This window comes from Ambystoma mexicanum, chromosome 4q, assembly GCF_040938575.1.
Source record: "Ambystoma mexicanum isolate Mex_15411 chromosome 4q, UKY_AmexF1_1, whole genome shotgun sequence".
Classification (NCBI taxonomy): Eukaryota; Metazoa; Chordata; class Amphibia; order Caudata; family Ambystomatidae; genus Ambystoma; species Ambystoma mexicanum.
This window is the reverse complement of record NC_090928.1, coordinates 918,751,287-918,778,766: the sequence shown is the minus strand read 5'-3', so window position 1 is coordinate 918,778,766 and position 27,480 is coordinate 918,751,287. Positions and strand designations below refer to the sequence as shown.

Here is a 27,480-nt window from a genome sequence, read left to right as displayed (position 1 = left end):
GTTAACACACATCCTAGACGAGGGTCCCAGAAAGGAAACACTACTACCCCTCAATGTATGATAGAGGCTCTCTTATTGGAGGTATGGGAGAAGCCCTTTTCTTCATCTTTGATTGACCGAGAGCTGGCCAGGAAGCATCTCTATCAGCCTGTGCGCCGCTTTGGCCTCTAACATATCTCTTGGGCAGATATGAGAGCAGACTTCCTGTCTATGGTCACGAAGGCAGGAAGCCTTCTCACAAGATTGTGCACTTGGGATTGGTCACAGCTGGCTGTGTGGGCAGATCCATGGCCACAAGTGTGGTGCTCAGGTGTCACTCTTGGGGAAGAACATGCAACTTTGCATGTTATATCTAGATGAAACTTCTGGGAATGCCCTTTCATGGCTAAAACTTGTTTGGGGCAAAAGCTGCTGACGTTCTCCAGAAATGTAATGCATCAAAGGCCATGTTGAAGTCATCGGGCCTAGCCATACAACAACCCTCTCACCTGTGGCTAGGTACCTGAATTTTCACCCCTTGCACTTTGGTGCCCTATGGGGTCAAGGCCAGCTCCCTCTCCTCCCAGGAAGAATACAGGGCAGGCGCTTCCAAAGAGGGAGAGGTGCCTCCCAATGGGGAGCATCACAAGGCGCAAAACCTCTTGAGTTGTTCTGCCATGGTTCCCCCAGATGGAGGAGACTTTCTCCGTTCAGTGCGGAATGGTACAAGACTATGTCCGATGCTTGGGCATTACAGGTCATTCAACATGGTTACTGTCTCTCTTTCACGCAGCATCCTCCAGACCATGGTCCTTACACCACCACCTTGCCCCTGGATCCCATCCTCATGGAGGAGGTCATCCATCAGAATCTTTCAGAGAGTGCGGTAGAACTGGTAACACACTCTGAATGAGGCTAAGATTGGTATTGATATTGCTATTTTCTGGTGCTGAACAATGACAGGGGTTTGAGTCTCATTCTGGATCTGAGGCTGCTGAATTTGTTGCAGCGCACAGACAAATTAAAGATGGTTATGCTAGTCTAGATCCTGCAAGCCCTCTATCTGCAGGACTGGTTAGTATACCTGAGCCTTTAGAGGATACCTACTTCCAATTGCCAATGCATCAGCAACACAGGAAAGACCTGAGGTTCATGGTGTGCTCTCCAGCATTTATTTGGCTCCCAGGGCTTTTACCAAGCTACTAGCAGTGGTCGTGGCTCACTTCAGGAGGGGGTGGAATGCATGTCTTTCCCTACCTGTATAATTGGCTCGTCCCAACTTGTTCACCTGATCTAGTGTTGGAGCACCTACTCAGCACATGCACTCTATTGCACTGCATGGGCTTTTCCCTGAACTTAAAAAGTCTCTGATTTTGCTGTGCCAGTCAGCAAGATTTATCATAGCAGTCTTGGACACTCACCTGGGCAGTACATTACCGCCAGAGAACCGAGTAGCGAACATCTTTCGGATCGTCACTATGCTCTAATAACAGGAAAAAGTCCTGACCTCTGCCTTTCTGTGCCTTCTGGGTCTCATGGCCTCCTGCATCATACTCGACCCGGAGGCGAGGCTGTGCAAGAGATTGCTTCAGTGGCATCTCAGTTGCCAATGGTCGCAGTTTCAAGGCCACATGTCGGAACTTCTACAAGTTTCGGACCACTTGGCTTTGGATCTTGCGTTGTGGACTGTGTGAGACAACACGCCGAGAGGCACATTATTTTGTGAGCCGTGACCCCAGGTGAGGGTGGTCACAGACGCATCCCTGACTGATTGGGACACACACCTGTTGGAACTGACAGTGAGCGGGCTCTAGTCGCCCTCTGAGTTTTAGGATCATCTAAGTTTGCCAGAGCTGATGATGATCAGGCTGACCCGCATCCCCTTCATCTCCTCTTTGAAATGCAAGACTGTGCTGATCCTGTTGCACAGCACAGTGGACATGCACTACCTCAACAAACAAGGTGGTGTGGAGTCCTTGCCTCAATACAGAGAAGCAATGCAACTGTGGTTCTAGCCTCTGGAGAGAGTGTCTCTCTGACGGCAGCCCATTGGCTGGAAGAGACAGTGTCACAGTAGATGCCTTGAACAGACAGACATTGGCCTCCCACGAGAGGAAGATCTGCCAGAAAGTCCTGGAAGAGATCTTCTAGTTTTGGGGAATTCCTCAAGAGGACCGCTTTGCTTCCAGTATCAACAGGAAGGGCAAGTTGTTCTGCTGCAGGTTATTTCCTCATCAGAGAGATCTGAGGGACACACTGACATTTGAGTGGACATTGAACCTCCTTCATGCATTCCCACTCATCCCTGTCATTCCGCTGGTTCTCCGGGGATTGTGCCTGTTCAGAACCACAGTCTTGATCTCTCTGGACTGGGCCCAGAGAACATGGTATCCGAAGTTGCAGGACATGTCCATCTGCCCTCCTTGGAGTTTTCCGAGGAGAGTCGACTTGCTGTACCAATCAGATGGGCAGGTTCTCAACCTGATCCTCAGCAGCCTGAAACTTTGTACTTGGCTACTGAAAAAAGGCATAACTTGCCCTGTGCTAAGGTGGGATTTCCCTACCTAAAGAAAACTAAGGAAAATCTGAGTCAAAGAGTTAACTGAAGAATCTTCTGTGTCCAAAACCTGTACTTGCCCTCACAACTAAATCTGTATAATGTGCAGGGTTGTCAGCAACCAAAAGGAAAACCATTTTTAACACACATTTCTGAGCCTCTTCCAGCGCGCAACTTCCTTCTTTGCTCCCTCCCCAAGTGTAAAACAGTATCAGATAAAATCTCAAAATTACCTTAAGATGAAATAGTCTGAATCAGGACTCGGGGTTCCCTTCCCCAAGTTTTAAGCATCACAGTTCAAAAAGCAAGGTATCCTTATCTTCTAAATGTTAAATTCCAAAGTTCAATCAGTTGTGTTTTCAAACATTAGTTCCTGTAGTTGGCAGCTTTCACACAATTGCACATCAGTACTCCTTGTAATTTTTTAAGTTCCATTGTAAATCAAGTTTCAGCACCTTTTGTTTGCCTGTTCTTTAAAGTCACATTAATTTCAGAACTCGGCATACTGTGGTTTGCTTATCTTTTAAAGTTATATTCATTTCAGCATTTCAACATACAATGGTTCGTTTGGATTTGAGGTTCCATTCCCTTTCTGGGTTCCACATGTCTTAATTCTGATTGTTAACCTGGTTTTAATTCAGTTTGGTTTTCAATAATTATGAGTTTTGCTTATGGCTCATTTGAGCTTTATCTGTTGTACAATATGCCTTTGTTTCACTTTAATTGCTTTGTCCAGTGTACAAAGACTTTTCGAAAACATATTTCTTGATGCAGGTGACCACTCCGATACAAAGTATTCTCAGCTCTTCGATACTTGATAACGAAGGATCAGAGAATTATGAAAACGTGCTTATTCAAGGCACACGACTGATCCGATAGAAAGTATTCAGCAAAAAATACAGTGCACACATTCGCTCACCTGGTTTCCCATTAATTAGAAACTCACTTGTTGCTTTCATAGTTCTTGCTGCAGCGCAAATTACACAGCCTTCTGCTTTTAGTGTCAGGGCTCCAGTTCCTGCCCCTCAGATCCTCCTGTGTTGGTCATCCAACAAAGGCATCTTCTTTGTCCCAGTAGCAGAGTGGTAAAAGAGCTTAGTCTTCATTGCTGTTAGTTGCTTCTTCTTCTTCCCAGTTCTAAGTGTCAATTGTGGAGAAATGAGGCGAACTGGCTTATAACAGCGTGTGAAGGTTGGGGAGGGGTTGGGTTGGTTTTCAATAGGGAAAGGGGGATACCATCTCTCTCCCAACGGCACCCCACTCCCAGTCCTCAAGGACCATCCACCCAGGTGATCCTCCCTTGCTTCTCCACCCCCAGGGTCGGGATCCCATTGTGATGACCTTTCCCTGGCCACCTGCACAGAGGATCCAAGGGGTCTAGGAGTGAGAATAGCCTCAAGGTGCCTCCATTCCAGTTTGTTGTCCCATATAGGAGCTCAGTTTGAGCCCCTTCACTCCAGTTCTGTAAGATTGCTTTCCCTTAAGGTGATTTTCCTGGTTGTCATCACTTCTGCAAGGTGGCTGAGTGAGCCTGAGGTGTTTTCTGTTAAACCTCCCTATTTGGTTATCCCTAAGAAAAGGTGACTTTGAGAGTGAGGCCCCCTTTTCTTCCTTAAGTGGTCTCAGACTTTCATCTCTCTCAAAAGATCCATCTTCCTTTCGTTTTTACTTTGCCTCATCCTTCTAAGGCAGAGGAGCGATTCCATCAGCTGGAGCCTCGGTGCAAGCCCTCAGCTACTTCATCTGTCAAAGAGGGTGGCGAGGAAAGGGGACCAGCTTTTCAGTGGGTATGTTGGTGCTCATGCTGGCAGGGCTGTGACCAAGCAAACCCTGTCAAGGTGGATCATTCTCTGTATCTCGAAATGCTATGATCTGGCTGGAAAGAATGTGTCCGAGTGTCTCAGAGCCCATTCTACCAGAGGAGTTCCTGCCACCTCTGCCCTACAGAGGGGAGTCCCTGTCATGGACATCTGGTAGACGGCAGAATGGGGATCTGTGCCTATGTTTACTAAGCATTACTGCTTGGATTCCCTTTCAGGCCAGAATGCCCACTTTGGTAGGGTGGTCCTCCAGAACTTTGTGGTCTAAGTGGTGTCCTTGCTTTCCTCCCTTCTCCAGATTTCCGTACTGCTTTTGGAGCCTATCTCACGGCTAAAACATGTCGGATTTTCAGGATAACCCTCATTAATATTCATGTGTAATTTGCATACACTGATTCTAAATCTATGCAAATTTATTCTCATGAATATTAATGAGGTATGTCCTGAAAAACCATTCAGAATTCCGTCCCTCGAGGTCTGGAGTTGGATAACCCTTCTCTAGTCCGTCATGAAGCAGGGTGAAATCAACACTAGAAAGACACAGAGATAGGCTAAACCAAACCTTTTTCAAGGGAAGTTAAAATGTAGGGCCAAAATAAATAAAAGGCTTGAAACCACTTCCCAGATCCCCGGGGAACTTTCATTCAGCAAATCCTGATGAATACATTCAGTGGTTTCACTTGGCGAAAACCCTGCAACAATAAACACGATGGCTTCTCCTTGAGTCAAGATACACGTATCTGATTTCAGACTGTTGTATTCCAGCTGTATTGCTTTGCTATGCCTGTCACTGTTTGGGATGTCACATGTTTGTAAGGAATACTTACCTGGCTGTGCATTCTATGATGGCAGTTGGCGGAGAGCGCTCAGCCGGGGAAGTATCTGTCCCTCCATTAAGTTAATGAACTTGTTCTTGTTGCGTCGATTGGGCCAGTCTTACCACCACAACTGGCGATGAGGATGGGATGCGAACTCACAAACTTAGGTTATTCGACAATAAAGTAATGAAAGAACAACTCAATGTTACACTTTAGGACAACTGGATTAGCTGTGGTCATCTCACTACACTAGCCCGAGTGTCTTCTTTAACCTCTTTTTGGACACATTTGTTGTAAGTTGATAAAGGACGGGCCCCCTTTAAGAGAAAGAGGACATACACTGGTGGGAGGGAGAGGAGGGGTGGAGAGAGAGGAAGTGCAGTAGGGATACGGAGGAATAAAGAGGAGGTTGAAGTGCACAATGGCTCCTGTGCAGTCATTTGGTGTGTGTGAAGAAATCCCATGAAGGGAGTTAACAACATTCCTCCACCTTTCTTGATGTCTCCAACCTCCTCCATTATCTTCCTTTAGCTCTGTCTCCAGCCGCTGCACTCTTCCTGATGTTTCCTATCTCCACCTACTTACTTTTCACCACATTCTGTCTCCTCTCCATCTGGTCATCTCCCTCCAGCCTACTTCCTCCTGCTTTGCTTTGATTACCTTCTTGGTTCACTCTCTCCACCATCCTTCTCTGCCTCCAAACACTGACAGCATTGCCAACTGTCAGTGGTTTATGTAGTCACCCCCCATGAACCTCTTTCACTAAAACCTCTCTCACTGGTCTTGAAATCGCATTGGTTATGCAGGGATTGTTTGCGGCTTCCGTGATTATGCCCCTCATTGCTCTTACCTGCGGTAAGAGCCTTGATTAAGGCAAGTGGCACTTAAGATGTGCACTTGAACAATTCCAAGAGTGAGGCTGCTCCTGCAGAACTCTGCATTCAGCAGTAGGATGAACAATGTTTCTCATTGTGTGCTCTTACGAAAGGTAGCTAAATGACGGGCAACCTTTTTACTATGGGCACAATGTACATCTTTTTTGGAAATTCTATCTCTGTGATGTCTTTAAGGATAGGACTTGGTTAAATGCGTATTTCCAGCAGCGACAATGTTACTTTGTCAAGGATTACGAGTGGCATATGAAAATAACCTGCGGAAGATGGTGGTACTTTGGCTTCTGCACATGGGGACTTTTGCTAATGGGTGCATTGTGAGGCGGCCTGTGTTTTAGTTGCTCCTCACACTCTTGGAGCTTCTCTTAAAGGGACAGGGACATGTTCTTGTTTCATTCGACGAGTCCATACCAAAAGACTGTTGCATCTTTGGGTAGAGTACAGGATCCCCCATGAACCTTTCCTGGGCCCAGCAGCTCACAATTGGGTGGCAGCACGTGGTCGCTGTGTCCACACCACCCTCTGACCCAGGTAACACGCAGGGGACTTTGCTACAAATTACAAGGCATAACATAAGCACTGAAGTATGTGGTGACATAGTCATGCACGCCATGTCGAGATGGAGTCCTGACATGGTGTACGCTCCAGAAAGCCACCCTCACCGATTTAACTGGCCCTTTGCCCAGTTACCATAATACTAAACCTTATACGAATTTTTCATCCATAAATGTCATCATTCAGATCCTAATCCAAGAGCTGCTTAATGTCATTGGTTTGAATCCCACAAAATGTTCATACTCAGTAGTTCTTTCGAGATACATTTTCTACATGGAAGTCAAAGGCACATACTGGGGGAGAAATCCCTCCTTCACACGTTGTTGTGGCGAAGGGAAGGTGGGTCTTTTACACCAAGAACTGCAGTGGAGAGGGAAAGTTGAAGTAGGGGCCCGGAGCCAGGTCGTTCACCCACCCTTCCACTTGGACTAATTAAGAAGACCAAAAGTTGATGTGTGTAAATACTTTTTAATCATGTAGCATACTTCTAAAAATTAAGGTTCATTTCACTGATGTGGTCCAGTAAGTCTGGAACATGTCCGTGCTGCTTGAATGGCCTATGATTGGCAGGTGAACGGCTCGCTTTCTGGGCATAGACGAGACTAGATTTGCAAATACTGGGTCCCGTTTTTGCAATGGAATAGAGGAGCTATACAATTATACAATGGCTCGCTCCCGGAGCACCAGAACGGGCCACAGTTGATGTTGGGATAACCCGACATGACCAAAGGGGCTGCATCCAAGCTGCTAAAACCAGGCAGGGGTCACCCCGCTGACGACCCCAATCACCGGAGTGGGACACGTGTGCTGGGGGCACCCAGCTCACCGCAGCCCCGGCTCTGGGGGAATCCAGGCCGGGGGTTGCAGCAGTCGCCATGGTCACACATGGCAGGTACAATCAAGTGGGACGGTGTTGACCAGCAGGGGCACCGTCCACGTGCAGGGCCCCGCCATTGGGCCTGCTGCACTCGGTGTAGCACCAGCATGGTGCTTCAAATAACCACACCGGAGTCAGTTCTTTGTTCGACTGACGAGCCGGAAACAGCTCGTCCTTTTTATTGAGTTGGTCACATGGTTGACACCATGTGGCCCTTACACCACTCCCGGGAGCTCCCAGGAGGGGTGACACACAACAGAAAGCCACCTCGAGAAACTGTCAGCATTCAAGGTTTGTTGTCGCAAGAGGTTCCATCCCTCTTTTTTGATTTTCTTTGAATGTGCATTGTTATGATATATTGTGCATTTTTCTGCAAGCATGATTGTTCATGGTTTCTCCCTACATATTGTCACTTATTTTGGGGGTAATAGATCCTACTTTTGTTTTAAGTAAAGCAAAGGCGTGTGGGTCCTGCGTGTTTGTAACTGCTGGAAGGTATGCCTGGAATAATAAAGTATAACTATGGGTTTAGTAAAAGCGTTCAGATTTTTTGTCAAATCATAACTGTTACTGTTGACCCTCTGCATAGAGATGAGGATTGCGTTTAGCTCCAAGAGGCCATGTAAATGGCAAGCAAATTGCTTTATAAATGATGTGTTGCAGAACATGAGCAAAGTTGTGCTCAAATGTGTAGAATTTGTAAGACTCCTCAAGTGCTTCTAAACTATAGTACATATTTCTCTTTGGAAAGGCGAAAAACGTTTAATCATCTTGAAATACACACATTTGTCATTTTTGTAGATGCTGAGCGACATTCTGAAGCGATCGGAAGCAGTTTGAAGATCCAGAGTGCTCGAAAACCTTTGTCAAGTATTATCCAACATTTAGGTAGGTGGTTACCCACAGAGCGACAGAATCAGGTTCTTGAGTCACACATCCTAATCAGTGCACCTTGTGAGTGATTTGCATGGTGCCATCTATGCCCAGGTTAATGAATGGCATATTAAGCTTTCATTATGCAGGAGCGCAGGCGAGGTTGACGATTCATCTGTCATTCAGCACTGGAGGGTTTCAGAATTTTTCCATTCACATGATGGCTGTGAAAATCAACACTGCACGAGTTATGCAAAAATAGGTATGCTAATGTCAGGAACTGAAAGAACCCCGGTGTAAACACAAGAACGGGCAGTCAGCCAAGAACTGTAAAATATGCTAATATTCTGCATAATTCATTTTCATGCATTAGCAAAACCCGCACCGTTGATAGCCCTGGCATTAAACAAGGCTTATGGCCAATACGTTTTCATTCGGGCTCTCGTAAGCCTCCTGCCGGTGCCCATCAGGTTTAGTTTGTGAATCTTTCTGCAGAATCTTAAGAGAAATTGAACATTCTATCGACTATTTTCCTGATGATCTCTGCTGAAAGGCCCATACATTTACAAGCACATTGGTTAAGCCATACTTCTCTTGATTTCCAGTTTTCAAGCCAATTCTCTGCATGCACTTGGCAGAGCTAATCTTCTCCTTCTGAAGAATTTCTAAAACCTTTAAATCTCATGCCGAGTATTTAGATACAGCATACTTCATGTATTCCCCTCTGCAGGGGTGTTGCTAGGTCTGGAAAAGATCTGGGGCTACGCTAATGTCAGGACTGTCGGGATTCGGGGCTAGGTAGCCTTTTGGTTGTAGCCCCTGAGATTTTATCCAGGGCTACAACCAAAAGATCCGGGGCTATAAGCCCCTAAGCCCCCTCACCCCCCCTTAGCAACGCCTCTGCCCCTCTGACTAAATGGCTTTTCTTCTAAATTAGCATACGGAAAAGGCCACCTCAGCCATGAAGATGCCAAACACTTGCGAGGCAGTTCCATTAGTTCTGCTTTTGTAATATAGGTCAAAATCACAATTGGTCCCCTTCAGAACTATATTGAGGTCAACTCTTTCTCACCTGTCAATCATGGTTTCTGGATTCATTTAAGGATTTGTTGTTAATGTGTGTGGTAGCAGTGTAATATCCATGATGAGACTGTATTTCTGTCTTAATCGTCTAGTCTGTTGGAGGGCTTAAGGGGCAGGCCAGAGTACAGTGATCCCTTGATGAGGGTTTAGCAGGGAGTTTCGGAACTTTGTCGTGTGCACCTGCAGTGAATGCTTTCTGCCTGCTACATAGACCTCGGCCTGCAATCATGTGAAACTCCATTTTACTGTTCACCACATTCCTTTTCAGCCTTCTATATAATGAGTAAAATGTTGATTCCAGTTTGTTGAAGTGGAACATGATCAGAAGTATATAAATAGTAAAACAGTCCAGGGATAGAAAGGAGTAATGGGAATGCTACCTTTGACTGTTGTGGAGTTGTGGATGGAAGTGTTGATTCATACTTTCATTCACACAAAAAAAGCGTAGAATGTTGCTTGTGATCTTTCAGTTCGGGTACAATGTGAGATAATGGCATATGCAGCAAACAGAGTTTGAGGGGGATGATCATGGCTGTGCACCTATAGTCCATATTCCCCAGGATGGCATTCTGTACTGCAACATGGAAGGATTCAGATGCATGTTGGGGTCAGACGGAAGCCACACTGACATTGGTTTAATGTGGTGGTTAATGACATATTGTTGTAGCTGAGTAACCACAGCGTTTCTTGTACCGCTTGAGATCCAACAGTGGTTGCCGATACGATCACAATTGTCGATTGCTGTTGATCCCAGTAAGGATTATTGTTTGGGAGGTTGTGAGGATACATATTTTGTTGAGTGTAACTGGGACGGAATTCGCAAGAGCTTTGGACAGACCAAGATTGTTTCTGATGCACAGTGACAGGGTGATGTAGGACTCTTTGGGAGGAGGTGGGGAGCATAATAGACATGTTTCAACCCAGTTCAATAGTAACACCCTTTTCAATCTTGAAGAGGAAGGACGTTGTTGGAGTCTCAAATTATTTACTTTGGACATGGCCAAGGACCAATGCATACACCCACTGTGCATTTCATTATTCAATGTATAGGTTTACAATCTCTAGAGGGTGTTGCTAAAAATACATGATCAATAGAAGTGGGAATGGGAATCTGTTCAATTCAAACATCTTGGTATCACGTCAGTAAAGTGCATTCGAGTAGAGGGCTCAAAAAGATCCTTTTGTATGACTACTGCCCATGCTTCATTATGTTGCTTATGGTCATAATTTGAGGGGTTGAAATGCTGAGACACTTCAAGAATGTGTAAATCACATTGCCCGATCCAAGCTCTCCTGCACCCTCACCCTTCAAACGTGAAGCTCCTGTTCTGCCAGGCTCTCCAACCTCTCCTACTACTCAACACCTGTTCCTCTCCCCACCTCCTATCACTCTTCTACTTGGCCTCTGGAAAGCACAATCCCTCCCTCTGTAACATGTCTTCATACTTCTCGGACCACTTTGTCTTTTATCACCCTCAACTTTCATTTATTGCTATCACAGAAATCTGGATCTCCGCTCATGACTCTGCTACACTAGCTGCTCTTCACACCGACTCTGCTACCTTCCTTCCACTCTTCTTGACCGGTTGTGAAGGTCAGTGGAGTGGGAAACCTCATCAATAAGGCCCTAACCCAGCTGCCTGCCCTTATCCCCCCTGCACATCACCACCTCCTCTTTTGAATATGCCACTATTCAACTTGTCCCTCCTCCTCTAATTGTTCTGGTTCTCTATCAGCCCCCTAGCCCCTCAACTCCTTCTTGCCTGACCTGAACCTTCTCCTTGACTCAGTTCCAACTGACATCCCCGTTGCCATGCTGGAGGACTCTAATCTTCAAATGCCCCACAGCCACCTGTGTGATTTAACTTAATCCCTTCTGATCATTCCCTCTACTCCCTCCATGGCCAGCCTACAACTCTGGAGGGAGTTTTCTGGGTTTTGACTTTCTCTCTACTTCACTCTCCTCCTCTGATCACTCCATTGTTCACTTTGATGTCTCTGACTCTCCAACCTTTTCTCCTCCACTCCCCTCTAACATGACCACGTGGACATTTAAGTATGACTCTCTTGCCCATTACCTTTACGATGAGAGGACCCTCTCTCCCGTCTCTCTTACATATTCATGAGTCTTCCATTGAGCATACCTGTTCTGAATGTCACTATGCACTTATGACTCCCTTTGACCAACACTACCCTGCAGGCACATTGACAACCTCTGCCTCATGCCTGATTCACCCGTAATAGCTATGCCCTCAAAACAAACATGTGTAACAACCTATGATGGTGGTGCAAATCCCAAACCCCTATCCTACTCCATGGTCTTGAGAAATTCCCTTGCTGCTCTCTCCAATGCACACAACCCTAATCTTCTTCCTTTGCACTCATACCCGCAAATGTTCATCCATTGTCCAAACTTTTCTTACATCTTCCAAGCCAGTATCTGTTGCCTCATTCCTCTCTCCTAATGACTTTCCTTAGTACTTATCCTCTAACATCTCTAAAAGTCATGAAACTATGAGCCTTCCATCTCTCTGATGGCTCTTCTACTCTCGGCTACTTGTTCCCTACCTCTTCTACCAATATAGCACCCATCCTTCACAGTGCAAACCCATCTTGCACTCCAATCGTCTTGTTTGGTCCTAAAACGGTCGAACACTTAGTCCCAATCACCTGCGTTTATATACGTGAACTCATTAACTTCTCTCCCTCTCCAGTGGTTTCTCCCTGCCTCTTTCAAATCAATAACTGCAATACCTTTTGAAGAAACCCTCTGCTGACCTAATTGTCCTAGCAAACAGTGACCCTGTTTCTCTTCTATGCTATTATTCAAAGGTTTTTGTTTGTATGGTCCTCAACCAGAGAATAGCAGCCTTGTAGGTCCAATACAATGTCGTTTCTGTAGTAAAAACCTCAAAGAGACAGCACTGCTGTATGTCTTCAACTTTCTCTGTGATGCTCACCACTCCAAACTGTCTTCAGTACTCATCTTTTTTGTAGCTCTCTGCTATCTTTTACACTGTTGACCACTCTTCTTCCCGCCTCATTCTCCAGGACCCTGGTTCTCATAAATCTGTTCTAGCCTCGATTGCCTCCTACCTATGAGGTAGCTGCCTTAAAATCAACTGGCGCTCGCAATCCTCTGAGTGCACCCCTTTGCTCTTCACCGTAGTCTATACCAATGCCGTAGGTAGACTTATTTCACCCTTTGGCTTTCACTGTCACCTGTTGACAACACTCAAATCATATTGTCCTTTCCCTTCTTCAACCCAGCCCTCTCGGAATAGATTGGCAACTCTCTCACTGCAATCCAGTAATGGATGATTCGCTATTGTCTCATGCTGAACCTTTTGAAAACAGAAGTCATCTTTCTCCTGGCTTCCATTGCTATCCCTACCTTCTTTGCTCCCATTTCCTTCCTTCCTCGCCTTCTTGTTCCCATGCTTTGCACTCACACCTTTAGGGTTTGCTTTGATAAAGACCTCCCATTGCAACAATGCATCACTACAACCACCTCTGCTGCTCATACTAACCTTCACATCTTTTGGAAACTGTGTCAATTTCTTACTCACCACTCTACAAGACGTCGGACAAAGGTGGCATATTTCAGCAAGTTTTATTTTAAATCATAAGAAAAAAGATCCTGCCTCTTGCTATCTCTAAAGGGTTATCCCTGCCTAAACAAATATAACTCAGGTGCTTGTCATCAGGGTAATTGTCCAAACAAAGTGTGTCCGTCCTCTGTCCAAGACCCTGTCTAACGCTACCACTAGTATACAAAAAGAGTTCAGCATTCAAATGAAAATAGGACCAGGAGAATGGCTCCTTTCTCCCGGTGGACTTGCACAGGCATTATCTCTTTCCCACCAATCTTTTGCTTTAGAATGACTCCCTTTTCTTGACCCACCCTGCACAGCCTTGAGGGCTGTCTTGGGATATTCTTTGATAACAGCCCTAATATGTCTCTTCACTTCTTCCCAAGGACTTCTCAAATCTTGCTTTACAGTTCCAGCAATTCTTCCCTGTTTTACGATGTCATGAGGATTATCTCCAGATAGGTCTTGTTGTCTAAGACACTCTTTAATCCTATTTGTACTGTCATTGTGACGAGGGAGATTCCTCCCAAGGCAATCTTTTCTTAGAACTTTGAATATCACTGTTGTGATAAGGGAGATCATTCCCATGATTCCCATGACTGTTTGTTTGTTGGGCTTCACTACCACGATGAAGAAGTTTACTCTCCAATCTTTCTTGGCTCCTAGTTCTCTGTGATGTGGGAGATACTCCTGAGGCGTCTTAACTCTAAGTTCTCTGGGTAGGACTACTGTGACAAGTGAGATGGCTCCTGCTCAGCTTGCACTCTCTGTTCTCCCGGACCCCACACGGGTATCCTGCAGGTCCCGTTACCTTGATTGTGGTGAGAACGCGAGTCTAGCTCTTCCTGGGGTCATAGGGTGGTTTGTTTTTCGCTCGTTACCTCATTCTGCTTCACCTGCGTGGTTCCATGAAGGCTTGGGGATGGTGGTCTCAACATAGTTGTTGGACCGAGCGGTCCACCTCTCAGAGGTCACGCCACCAACTTGACTGCCCCGACACTGGAATGAGTTGGGTCCCTACCAGCTCACAGGATTCTGCTGCAGCTTCCACTCTCTCCCGCATCCTTTCTCATGAGAACCAGCTTCTCTACACAGCTGACAGGTTCCCGGGTCAGTCAAGACTCCTTGCCGGCTTCTCTCTCTTTCCCTCAGTAGTTCTTAGTTTTTATCTCTCCTAGCTGATCTCACCCAGCGCAGTGTCATGTTGGTAGTTCCCATGATATGCTCTTCATGCCTCCTCGTGGCCACCTCTTTCCAGTATTCTTAGGAAAAGTAATGCCATCATTCTTATTCTTTCTCGTCTCTGTGATGTCTAGTCTCGAAGTAGGAAGGGAGGGAATGTTACAGTAACAGACAGTATTTTAAGTTTCACTCTCTACAGACCTTAGGGGGTTTGTAGGTGCAAGGGCAGGAGGGTTAGGGAGTTCCTCCACAGAGCAGGAATCTTTATCCCCAAGAGGCGAGTCTCTCCCTGCGAGGTCCCATATTGCACCAACCCTATGGGGAATATTGGGTAGCAGCCTCCCCCCTGGGTAGAAGTGACGAGATCCTGTGAATCATGAAATCTCCTTTCCCTAATGACGTTGGCTCCCCCATTTTCACCTAGAGGAAATCTGGAAAGGAAATCTACATAACCTTTTCCTTTCCTTTCCCTTCCTATGTTCAATGGAAAAGCAAAAGGACTGTAGATCTAAAAACCGACACATTATGTAGTGGTTAGTATCTCTCCATATGCCTAGCCAAGTTAGAGTAGAGGAGTCAACAACTAGTCTAAACTTATGACCAGTTAAATCGTTTTTTAAATATACTATAAGCCAATTGATGGCAAGAGTCTCCAACTCAATAGTGGCATTGTTTTTTTTTTCACACGGGAAGAGCGTACGGCTAACAAATAGCACAGGATGTTCCACCCCATCATATTTTTGGGAAAGAATAGCTACAAAACACACTTCAGACGCATCCGTCTGTAGTATAAATTCCTTGCTGAAATTAGGAGCCTTTAATCCTGGCTCACTAGAGAGTATTTGATTTAGTGTGTCAAAGCTTGCCTGATCTTGTTTTCTCCACCGTAACTCTTGTGGTTCTGCATTCTTCAATTTATCCATTAGACAAGATGTTATCATGGAATATCTAGGAATAAATCGGCGGTAATACCCTGTGATGTCCAAAAACGGCCAAAGGTCGGTCTTCGTCTTAGGGGGAGCAGTGTCTTTAACAGCTTTTACTTTTTCTATCTGTGGCTGCACCAACCCCTTCCCAACAGAAAAAAAAAGATACTTCACGACTGCCAGAGCCAGATGATATTTCTTGGGATTGGATCTCATGACCCTCACAACTTCATATACATGGAAAAGGTTAAAAAGTTGTTTACATTGTAAAAGAGGATGCACCAAACACTATTCATGTTGCTGTCAGCATCTTCTTTTTCTGTCTCACAACATTGTGTTATGAAAAGAACTTGATGCCTCTACACGTGTTTCATCCCTTAGTAAACCGCGTGGCTGCCTATCGACAAAGCAAATGCTGGACTATCATATCCAAGTTTCATCTTGAATAAACAATGGGACACAGGATTCCTTCATCATACATTCCAGATATCGGCCACATATACTTCGAAAACACTAGACAGCAACTATATATTGGTCATCAATGAAACTATAAAAGATAATTAAGACCACCTGGAGATCCACATAATTAAGGTGGTGAAACATGTGTAGAGGCATCAAGTTCTTTTCATACATTGACAGCAACAAGAATAGTGTTTGGTGCATCTTTTATTACAATCTAAAAATGTTTTGGATGATTACAACTTCAGGGCAGACATAGGAGTTTGATTGCAAGGAAGCGACAAGTCACAACTCTAGAATTTAGGATCATCGCTCTGAGAGAGGATCTAATGCCTGCATACCAATTAAATGGAAAAGGTGTTCTTCCTAGGTTTGGCTGTGGATTACCATTTCATCTAGGCATGCGCGACAACAATGGGAAAAGGTTTGCAATACCTTATTCATCAACATTTGAAATGTTGCTGGCACCCCATGTAGTCCTAAGGGAAGAACCTTGAACTGAAACAACCCCTAAGGAGCGGAGAAAGTCATCTTTTCCTTGTCAGACGTATTTAATAGTACCTGCCAATAATAGCCATTCGTCAGATCATTCGTGGATATATAAGCCCTTGGTCCCAGTTTGTCAATTAAATCATCAATCCTAGGCATAGGATAATTGTCAAACTGGGAGATGGCATTAAGCTTTCTGAAGTTGATACAAAATCCCCACCAATGTTCTGGGTTTGCGAATAGGACTATTGGCGAGGACCAAGAACTTTCGGATGGTTCTATAATTTCCGCCTCCAACATGTTTTCCACTTCCTGAAGGCTTGTCTCCTTCCTGGCTTTTGGAATATGATATGGCTTCAGATTTGCCACCTTCCCAATGGTATCTGGATGTGGTGCATTAAAGATTTTACAATCCCAGGTTCACTATTAAAGACAATAGTTATATGTTCTTTCAAACTCTGGGCAGCATGGGAAATAGGAAGGGCTACCTCCTCGCTCTCGTACCAAGTTTCCTGGAGCATTTCTAATACATCACATGGGTCACGCCCATAAAGAATTTCGAAGGGAGCAAACCCAAGGAAGCCTGTGGAGACTTCTGTATTGCAAAAAGGGCCCTGGGGATCAATTGCATCCATCAGCTTCAACCAGATTCTAAAAGATGTTTTTCAAAGTCTGGTTAAAGCGTACCACTAATCCATCTGTTTGCGGATGATAAACATATGTACACAATGTTTTAATCTGGAGTATCTCCTTAACCTTCTTCATCAATTTTGACATAAACATGCTGCCCTGGTCTATTAGAATCTCATGAGGAAACCTCACACTAGACAGGAAGGGAATCAAATGCGTAAGAATCTGTTGAGAGGTGGTGTTCTTCAGGGGAAAAGCCTCCAGATAATGGGTAGCATAGTCTAATATAACTAAGATGTATTTATTCCCCAACCTTGAAGGCTCTAAAGGCCCTACTTTGTCCATCCAATCATAGAGAAGGGTACCTCAATAACAGTGAGAGGTTGTAAGGGAGCTGGTGGTACTGTCTGGGCAGCTGTCTTTTGACATAAGGCACAGGTAGCGACAAAGTTCTATCCACATGGACCCCTGGCCAGTAAAATCGAGGAATGACTTGTTCTTTTTTCTATGAAGCTTCTATGTTCCTTTTAGATCTGAACTCTGAAGGTGGATGGAAGAACCAAACACACTTCTTCTTGACTTTGGTAATGCAAAACCAAAACAAGCTCACCTACTTAGCACGGGAGAAGAATTTCTCATCCTGTGTTAATACATCAGGTATCTCTTTTGACATAACAGCATAGCACCTTGTGCTTATAAGACATTTGCAGATCCGTATTTACTTCGAGAAAAAATGATAACGAGAGTGCACAATTGTCTCTCCTATATCCCTACAGATAGTGGGCAGAATACAGCAAGCAGTTGAAAAGCTGTGAAATGTTTTTCTGGCAACAGAAGGAGCAATAAGGTGGCTCGGAAGCGTCCCAGACCTACCCGTCCTGAAGAAGGTGGCCATAGCAGATAAGTGCTACCAATACCGGTCGATTGATAAGTGAGGATGTGTATAATGATTAGAACACACCGCCACAGAACCTGAAGATTCTCATTGCCTGAAAGTGAAGATCACACTTCATCAGAGTCTGTCTGTGTGCCAGTAGGACACTTTCACATGAGCATGTGGAAGAAGTCCTGAACTTAAAACAGCAGTATATTTTTGTCGCTGATTGAGAGTTATTTCTACGAGAAGACTGGACAGTACCTAATAAAACCCTATGAACATACCAGTCCAGTCATACTACCTTCCTATATATTTTACATTTTTAAGATTTTCACTGTGCTCGTATTTTTGATACACACATGCTGTTTAATAAAGTAGTGAGATAATAGGGAAAGATGCCTCCCTCTATCCTTAACCTAGTTAGGTGGGTCGCCTCCGATTTCTAGCATGAGACACACACATATAAGTAGAGCTAGAGTCTTTTTGCATGGACATATATCTAGGCGACAGGTGACTTAAAATTGCTCAATACCCTCTCTCTTTTCGTGGTTTCACAAATCTTTTTAGACATCAGAGAGGAGACTAAATGTTTTGCCTACTAGGCCTTTTGTGTTAAAATACATTTTATTGTGTCATAACTTCCTATTTTTGAAAAACCGTAAATCGTCAATCTCCCAAAATCGACTATACTAATAGCACAGGGCCAGAGCCCGCCATGTACACGGCAAATGGGTAGGGTTGGTCAGATTTCACTATCGCCAGTATACCCCAGACTGTTATGCCGACCTCAGCCCACAACCTTAGCCCACTAACTGTTACAGGGCTGCAACCAACCCCGAACATACAAACAAATTTTCACAAATATGATAATAGCCGCCCTATAGTGAAGGTGAGTCAGAGACACTGCAACCCCTCAAATTCTATTGTTAATAACTTTTGATTCGAGTAACGGATTTGGCCAAGATTTTGCACTCCCATCATCCTCCCAACCCCGACTGCAAATTACCGTAAAGATTTGTTAAAAAATCAAAATGTTATTAAACTTCAAAAACATTTTTTTTTGCCAAAAGTGCAGCCTACTTCCCATTCATTTTCCCATAGACACAAAGGTGCAATGTTTGCCATAGCGCACAGCCCAAACCTCTGGACGGATTTCAACCAGGTCCAAAACAACTTGGGCAGGAAGCGTTGACTCGCACGCCATGCGTGGTTTAGGGTTATTCCGTGCTGTGCTTATGTTAAAATTTGACGGAGAAGGGAGTACTCCCTTCCCCAAAAATTATAGTTATATCTCCCATGGTGCATTGCAGGTTCATGGTTTTCAGAAATGAAATGACTACCATTTTGTTGTCTCTCGATGTGAGAAATATTTAAGGCTATAGGCGAGGTTATGGGAAAATGAAACACGGTAAAAAGATATTTGCAGGTCAAAAAACATACAAATTCCATCAAGGTGGGGCGGGGAGAGGTGTGGCTAGAAAGCACTGAGTGAAATTTGGGAGTTGGAGGGGGTCCAGCGACCAAGTTAGCAACACAAAGCTTTCTGTAGCCTCAGCAATAACCGCGAATAGCCGACATCTGAAAGCAAACTGCGTTACAGAAGCAGCGTGTGCTATGGGGTGAAAGGGAGATGGCAGGGGAAGTGCAGTCTGTCGAGTGGGGGGAGCTGGCACAGATGAGGGGAGCACTTGGTGATGGCCTGGGAAGCATTTATTTTCTGGCTGTTTTGCCGATATTCTCTGCTATATCTGAGGTTACAGAGGACTACAGATAACCGCGTGTATGTGTAGTTCGGTACCCGCGGTTACATTTAAAAAAAAAAAAGAATTTGAAAGATATTTTATAACTATAGTGATGTTGGGTCCAGTGACTCAATTGCGATCCAGGTCTACCATTCATGCAGTAACTATGACCGACTCTGATTAGCTTCAAAGTGAGGACGGGGCCAGCCTCCTCAGGCCATGTGTCCTGATAAATTAGCCTAATTTACAAGACCACTTAGAGGAATGGGCCAGTCCTTTTCTTGCTCTGAAGCTAAGCAGGGTCAGTCCCGGTTACTGCCTGAATGCGTGACCGAATGGGCCTCTGAATTAGTAACTTTTTTTAAAACGTGCTTCTGTCAGTACTTGAAGGTTTTGCACTAGGGCCAATTTTTTTCCTTTTGCAGAATTGCATCCTGGTATTTGTAGTCTCCCAGCCAATAATAAATAATACAAAATAATTAAATAGGTATTTTTACAGCAACAGTGTGTATCCCATCCCTGCAGTAACTGGGATGAAACCTGCTTAGCTTCAAAGTGAGGAAGGGGTCAGCCCACTAAGGCCATGTTGCCTAATATATGGGGTCCCCCTAGAAGAACACTTAGAGAAACATGGCCTAAGGTGGCTGGATCCTTCCTCACTTTGAAACTAAGCAGGGTCAGTCCCGGTTTCAGCATGGATGGCAGACAGTCCACGGTCCTGAATGCTGTGTGTTATAAAACAGAGAAAATTACATTTTAAAAAACACATTAATGCTGACCAATGCTATCATAGAACATTGGCCTTAAGGAGCTCCAGACGCAGCACTTAACCATTAACCTACAATGATGTTATTGTTTGGATTTTCACAAGTTTCATACCTAGTCTTTTATCATTGAATATATTAAATTATAGGCTAAGAATGAAATGTATGCCGCATGAAGCACCAAGCCATTGTGTCCAAGAGGTTAAATGCTGGGCCTCGAACTCTGGCAGACAAGGGTTTAAGGTTGTATGTTTTTTTAATTGAAATAATTTAATTTATTTAAAAGAAAAGCAACGCAAGTGGGAGGTAGCAAGGTTTGTTGAAGTGCAGTCCAGTGATCTTATTTAGCATGAGGCATTTAGATGTGACTGCAATGTGGAAGGACATTCGATTGGCTCATTTCGCACACGCGGGTTACCTCCGTCCCCCAGTCATTGCTGTGCATAGCCGCTCATGTTTCCTTCGTAGACATGGCTATAACAAATATAAATATATCTACCTATATATGGGCAGTAGTCTGGTAAATATTTATTTTAAAATATATTGCCAGTTACTGTAAGATTTTAATAACTATTCATGAACAGTACATATACATGTAAATACTTTAACAAGTTAAGTACATATGCAAACTCATTTTTTGTGACAACAGGTTTATTTGGGGGGGTGTGGTTATCCTGTTGCTTTTTAGTTTACTTTCTAGACATAATATAGTGTTTTGATTAGCTGAATTGTCTGTATTATTAATGTGAATTATGTATGCAATAACAGAAATTTGAAATTCAAGGAAAAATGTTTAGTTGCAGGGATGTTAAAATGAGCAATACATTGTACCTAAACCCTTGAAATTCGAGGAGACAACTTTAGTTGCAGGGAGATTAAGGTGAGAACTTAATGCAACAAAATCCCTGAAATTCAGCTAACGCTACCTTAACTTCGTGTTCCCTGTTGCGCAGCCAAAGACCACAATGAGGACATCACAGATCACATCACTGACGACATTACTAATTACATGTTGCATGAGAACACTGATGACACTACAAATCACATCACTGATTCCATCACTGGTGACAACACTAATTACATTACAATAACTGGCCTTAAGCATGGCCTTCAGCCATGTTCAGTGTGCATGACCAAATATATTTTAACACATGAATGGGTACTCGTCATGGCCTTCAGTTATGGAGAGTGGTGACAACCTTCACCCATGTGTATTCAATATTTTAAAACACTAACAGTCTACCAACCATAGATTTTGGCCTTTACCAGTGGTACAGCTTTCAACCGTGTCCACTGTATATTATATACACTGGTCAGGCACTAGCCATGGACATTAGAACAATACAAGCCAGTGGCCACTATATATTCTAACATATAAATGGGAAACTAACCATGGCCTTTGTCCTTGAGCAGTTTGTACATCTTTTGGCCATGTCCACTGTATATTTTACAATACTAAAATGCAATACGCGATGGCCTTCGGCCGTGTTCACTGTGTATTATACAAAACGAACCAACCAGTAGCTATGGACTTCAGCGGTGCCCACTGCATACTACATACACTAACCAGCCACTAGCCATTGTCTTCAACACAATACTAGCCAGTGGCCACGGATTTGAGCTATGCAAACTGTATATTCTAACATATTAATGGGCACTAGCTATGGCCTTTAGCCATGGCCACTGACTACAGTGTTCAATGTTACCCGCTGTATATTTGAAAACAGTGATGGGCTACTAGGCATGGCTTTTAACCATGCACATTGGTATTTTTGAACAGTAACCGACTGCAAACTATGGTCTTTGGTACTGGCCAGTGAGCCCAGCCTTTGTCATGGCTAAGTCCACGGCCTAAATTGTTATTAAGGTTATCAAACTTTTCATGAGCTAACTTATAAATGATGTTATGTCTAATTCCATTGTTGATGTAATCATTTATCTTCAATGTAATTAGTGTTGTCACCAGTGATGGCATCAGTGATGTGATTTGTAATGTCATCAGTGTTCTCATACAACATGTAATTAGTGATGTCATCAGTGATGTGATCTGTGATATCATCATTGTGGTCATAGGCTGCACAACAGGGGGCGCAAAGTTAAGATGGCTTTAGCTGATAGTACAGGTGTAAGGGGGGTAATAACGGTAGCATTTCAGTCCATGCAGTGCACAGGAAACTTGTAACTGTTGTAAGGACACGCATAGTGGTAGCGAACATTGAAATTGAGAACATGCCATAATTGCATTACTTTTTCTTATGGCTATTATTATATTCATTAGTACGCCACCAAGGGTGTTACATGCTACAGTGGTTGTGGCCAGGGCCTAGAGTCTTGGATGCATGGCCGTCGGCCGAAGGCCTTACTTCCACGACTGTAGGCCCTGACCACAACCACCGCTGCATGTCACACTCATGGATACACCCGTAGTATTGCGTATCCATTGCCAAGTTCTGGGGAGTGTGTGCAGTCTTGGCCTTTGGCCATGCACCCAAGAACAAAGTTATAAGTACTGGACGTGCAAGGCACTACACACCCATCCCATGTAATATCTATCGACATACAGCTAGGAGTGAAGCCTCTGGCCAGAAGCACTGAAGGATACTACACCTATAGAAAAAACCCCACTACCACACATCACTGAGGTGGTTGTGGGGAGACTCTGCAGTCTTGGGTGCTTGGCCAAAGGCCTTGAACCCAATAACACACTTATACCTTCTTCATGCTGTATTTTCTATGGCCTCCTTGTACGCACAGAAAATGAGGGGTCCAATAAGGGAAATATTTCAGTCTGTGTAGTGCACGAGGAACTTGTAACAGTTGTAAGGACACGTGTGGTGTTAGGGAACATTGCAATTGACACCATGCCATAATTGAAATACTTTTTCCTATGGTTATTGTATTTATCAGTACGCCGCCATGGGTGGCACATGCTACGGTGGTTGTGGCCAGGGCCTAGAGCCTTGGATGCATGGCCGAAGGCCGAAGGCCTTACTTCCAAAACTCTAGGCCCTGGCCACCAACACTTCAGCATGTCACACCCATGGATACCCCCTTACTAATGCATATCGATTGCCTGGTTGTGGGGAGTGTGTGTACTCTTGGGTGCAAGGCTGAAGGCCATGCCCCCAACAACAAAGCTATAACCTCTTCACTTACAAGTCCACATGGGTTTCATGTAGTGCGGTGGTTGTGGACAAGATGTGTACTTTTGGGTGCCTGGTTGCAGGCTGTATGCCATCCACCCAAGCATGCACCCAACAGGAAACCTGTAAGCACTGGAGTTATAAGAGGCTTCACCAGCATATATTGAAATGTATGGCCATACACCTAAAATGTTAGGCCCTGCGCACAAACAGTGCAGCATTTCAGAGCTACAGAGACACCCCTAGTATTGAACATCAGTCAGGTGGCTGTGGGGAGAGTCTGCAGTCATGAGTGCATGGCCGCAGGCCATGCACACAACAGCACAGTTATATGTAGTGTACTTACAAGGCACAATGGGTACGATATGGTGTGGTAGTGCATCACTGTGGTGGCTGTGGGGAGGGGCTGCAATCATGGGTGCATGGCCGAAGGGCATGCCCCCAAAAGTACATTTATTCGTAGTGTACTTATATGCCACAATGGATGGAATATGGTGTGGTAGTAGTGGCCAGGATGTAGAGTATTTGAACAAAGTAATAAGCACTGCAGTTGTAAGTAACTATGCATTTTAAATACTGTATACCCATACATTCATAATGCTATGGCCTCAAACTCACCTTTGTAGCCTGTGGCTCCAAACTACTGCACCATATCACTGCTATTGGTACACTTGTACTATGCAACATCATTAAGATGGTTGTGGGGAGGGCGTAGCGTTTTGGGAGCATGGCCAAAGGCCATGCTCCCTAAACCAAGTTTGTACATAGTAAATTGACAAGGCACAATGATTCCGATATGCTGTGGTGTTTCTGGCCAGCACCCAGACTCTTGACTGCATGCCCAAAGGCCATGCACCCAAGACTGAAGTCATAAGCAGTGGAGTTACAAGTGAATATGGGTGTGGTGTAATGCGCTAGTTGTGTCAACGCCCTAGTGTCTTGCCTGCATGGCTGCAGACGATGGTCCGAAAAGTAAATTTATAAGTAGCTAATTTACAAGGACCAGGATTTTGATATGCAGTGATGGTTGTGGCTAGGAGGTATACTCCTTGTACCTTGGTCGTAAGGCGTAGGTGGTAGGTTACACACCGAAGATGCAAGGGCCAGCCTACAGGCACTGCAGCATATTAGTACCATAGATGGGACGTGTAGATTTGCATGTGTAGAAAATGACTGCCAACATACTTACTCTTTACTTCGTTCAGAATCCACATTCAATTTTTAAATGGTTATCGTACTTGCCGGAAGTATCCCTTTTTCCATATCTGTGATAAAAGAAATAGGTATGTTAGTCTTTGCATTTTTTGAAAATGTACTACATTGCTTAATAGACAGTTTACCTTTTTTTTTTACTCTCATATTTAGTTTACAAACCAGTGTACTGTGCCTTGCACTCAGTTTCTGTGTTTGCTTATCTAATCCTTGGGTCTGGGGAAAAAAAATCCTTGTCGGATTAAAAAAACCTTCATTTACTATGGTATTAACTACTTCCTTCTTTCCTTTGAGTGTTTCCTTCATCTTTCTGATTAATGTTATGTTTGTTGCCTTCCTGCCGATTGTTACCAACAGTTAGATATTTGTGGGCGTATTCTAACTGTGCATTTGTTCCTACAGCTTTGGGATATTCATTCATTTGTGTCGTTGTTGTATCCTGTTTCCTTCATCTTTCCCATTAATGTTATGTTTGTTGTCTTCTTGCCGATTTTTAACAACAGTTAGATACCTGTAGGCATATTCTACCTGGGCATTTGTTCCCAACGATCTGTGATATTCATTTATTTGTGTCATTTCGTAAATTTTGGATTTAAGAACATTAAATACGCATTTGTAAGATTAGCTGGCAATCTCTGCTTTAGAATAATGGTGGTATCATTACATTCGAACCATCCACAATTCTGTTTAATGTATGCAGTGTAGTGACCTGCATTGGTTGTAGCTCCTGTATGGTAGATTATACCTACTGTTGTAAAGGTTTTCTTTCCAAGTGACACTTGACTGTGTGTGAATCCAGTCAGTTTGCAGTTGTTTTTGGTGCTATCTGCATTATAACGTAGAAGCATAAGTTTTATGTAGGCACTATGTGATTGTATCAGTAAGGTGGAGCGATTGTCTGAATTGCAAATAGTACATAATCTGCCATGATTTGTATTTTGTACAAGTTGCTGAAATGGAATGCTCTCACAATTTGGTATGGAAACACACAAATCGCTCATTTGGGATTTCTTCCTGTATGACTTTGCTACAGAGAGTGCATGTATGTTTCCACATGTACGAAATCTGGACGATTTCATTAACAGGTATGCTTTTGTTTTCCAATACTAATAGTATGTACATTAGAAATTCTTGTGGATCTTCTTGTGAGTTCATAGTGAATCTCACCATTCCAGCACAGTCGTCCAATTGTTCCCTTACTCCATGAACACTGTATGTGTTGTCAGGATTGCTTGTTGCATTTATATGCAGCACTAACATTTGCAAACACAATTGGTTTGTACTGTGCAGGTAAATATTGTTAACAATTGGTGGCAATTGAAATAGAATATTCATTGCTACTTTTGCATAGCAACTTACCCCACTTTCATTTGCAAATTTGAATGGTCCAGAAAGTTCTGTATCTGAGTGCATTTGTCAGGATTTCTGTTGCTTCTTTGCCGACGTCCCTGGTTTACATTCCTGTTATGATGACAAGAAGGCAGCAGAGACTTGGCATCATATTCATTGAGTACTTTTATTCAAGCCAAAAGGTTACAAGCGTGAAACGACACCCAGCAGGAGGCTCACAACCGTCCTCCTTCAGTTCACCTTCAGTTCCACTCTCCAGTCCCTCACGCCCTAGAACCTCCGCAGTGCATTGTGGGTTCTGATGTTACCAGGGGTGACAGAGAACAGTGCTTTATGGATGCTACATCATTAGGCATACTGATGGCAAATAATACACAATTAAAGTAACATTAATAATGCTAACTGCCTATACTAATAATATGATAGCTACCTATCCTAACACCTCCTCTCCTTAATCACAAAACAAAAAATTGGTGTGAGAAGAAAAGCTTATTTTTTTTTTTTTTGTTTTTATAATCTAAAAGATTTTTTAACAAAGATTTGGCGTGTGATTGCGCTCAAAAGGTTCCAGAGCGTTAAGGTCGTCTCGAGACAGAAAAAGGAGGTGTCCTGCGTGTTTGGTGGACTTGTTGGTGGGACTTATCGTGAAGCCTGAAGCGGAAGGAGCACGTTGAAAATGTAGGACATGATATTTATTGTTGCAAGCTGCCATGACTGTTTGTCACCATCTATCAGTTTGTTCCAGCACGATTCTTCATCTTGCAAGGTGAAGTTTGTGAAGGTTTCTTTCAGGTAAGTACGCCGGATAACCGTCGTTATAGGGCAAGTCAGGAGAAGGTGACGTATGGTTTCCTTTGCCGTGGTGGATTTACAGAGTCGGCAGGTGCTGGTAGAGGATAGGTGTCTGATCGCTAAAATTTCATTTGCTTCCAAGAGGTTGAGTCGAATTCTTAAGTAGAAGTTTCTCGCAAGCCTATTTGGAAATAATTTCAGGTATGGTTGAACGGAGTCAAGTTTCTTGCAAAAGGTTGGAAGATGGTTAGTGAGTTTGTATCGAGCAGCTGCATCGATTGTGGTAATCCAGTCCAGTTCCTTGATTTTTTTGGTGACTTTGACTGGATTGTGAATGAGATCCTCCGTGCTGCAGGCAACTGTGTCCAAGATGGATAGGATTTTGGTTTCCCAACGAGTGAGCATTTGGCAAGTTCCGAGGCGGAGTTCTTTACTTATCAGCTTATAGGCGTATAAGGCGTCTTTCTGGATGCACTTCCGATAGAGCAAAACACTGTTGCAATCTATGATTGATTTTAATGATGAGAGGGTAAGTTCACGTCTAATCAGTGTTATTGGCGTGGATTTAGGGAGACCTAAGACTGTTCTCCAAAAAGTTGCTTCCAGGTTTTGCCACAGGTCTTGTGGGAGGTTCGGCATTGCATCTGCGCCGTATGTCAAGGATGGTATGACTTTCTTTTTGTAGAAATCTCGTGCTGGTATGATTGAGAATCTGCCAAATTTAATATCAATGGCTCTTCCTTGTGTAGCTAGTTTTGTCGTTTTTTCGTATAGAGCCTCTTTCATCGCGTTGTCTCTTTGTGAACTATCTAGGATGACCCCTAGATATTTGAAGCTCAAAACTTTCTCAATCGTTGTTGAGTCTA

The 27,480-nt window shown here is 43.9% G+C and overlaps 1 protein-coding gene across 4 annotated transcripts in view; it reads left to right on the top strand.

The window, feature by feature from the left end:
• The window catches only part of MTA3 (metastasis associated 1 family member 3), a 1,736,304-nt gene that overhangs the window by 1,284,467 nt on the left and 424,357 nt on the right, over positions 1 to 27,480 (top strand). For all 4 annotated transcript variants that reach the window (XM_069608476.1, XM_069608475.1, XM_069608474.1 and 1 more), the window contains one exon: positions 8,301 to 8,387. In XM_069608476.1, coding sequence (XP_069464577.1) covers positions 8,301 to 8,387 — 87 coding nt within the window. The remainder of the gene's footprint in view (positions 1 to 8,300; positions 8,388 to 27,480) is intronic.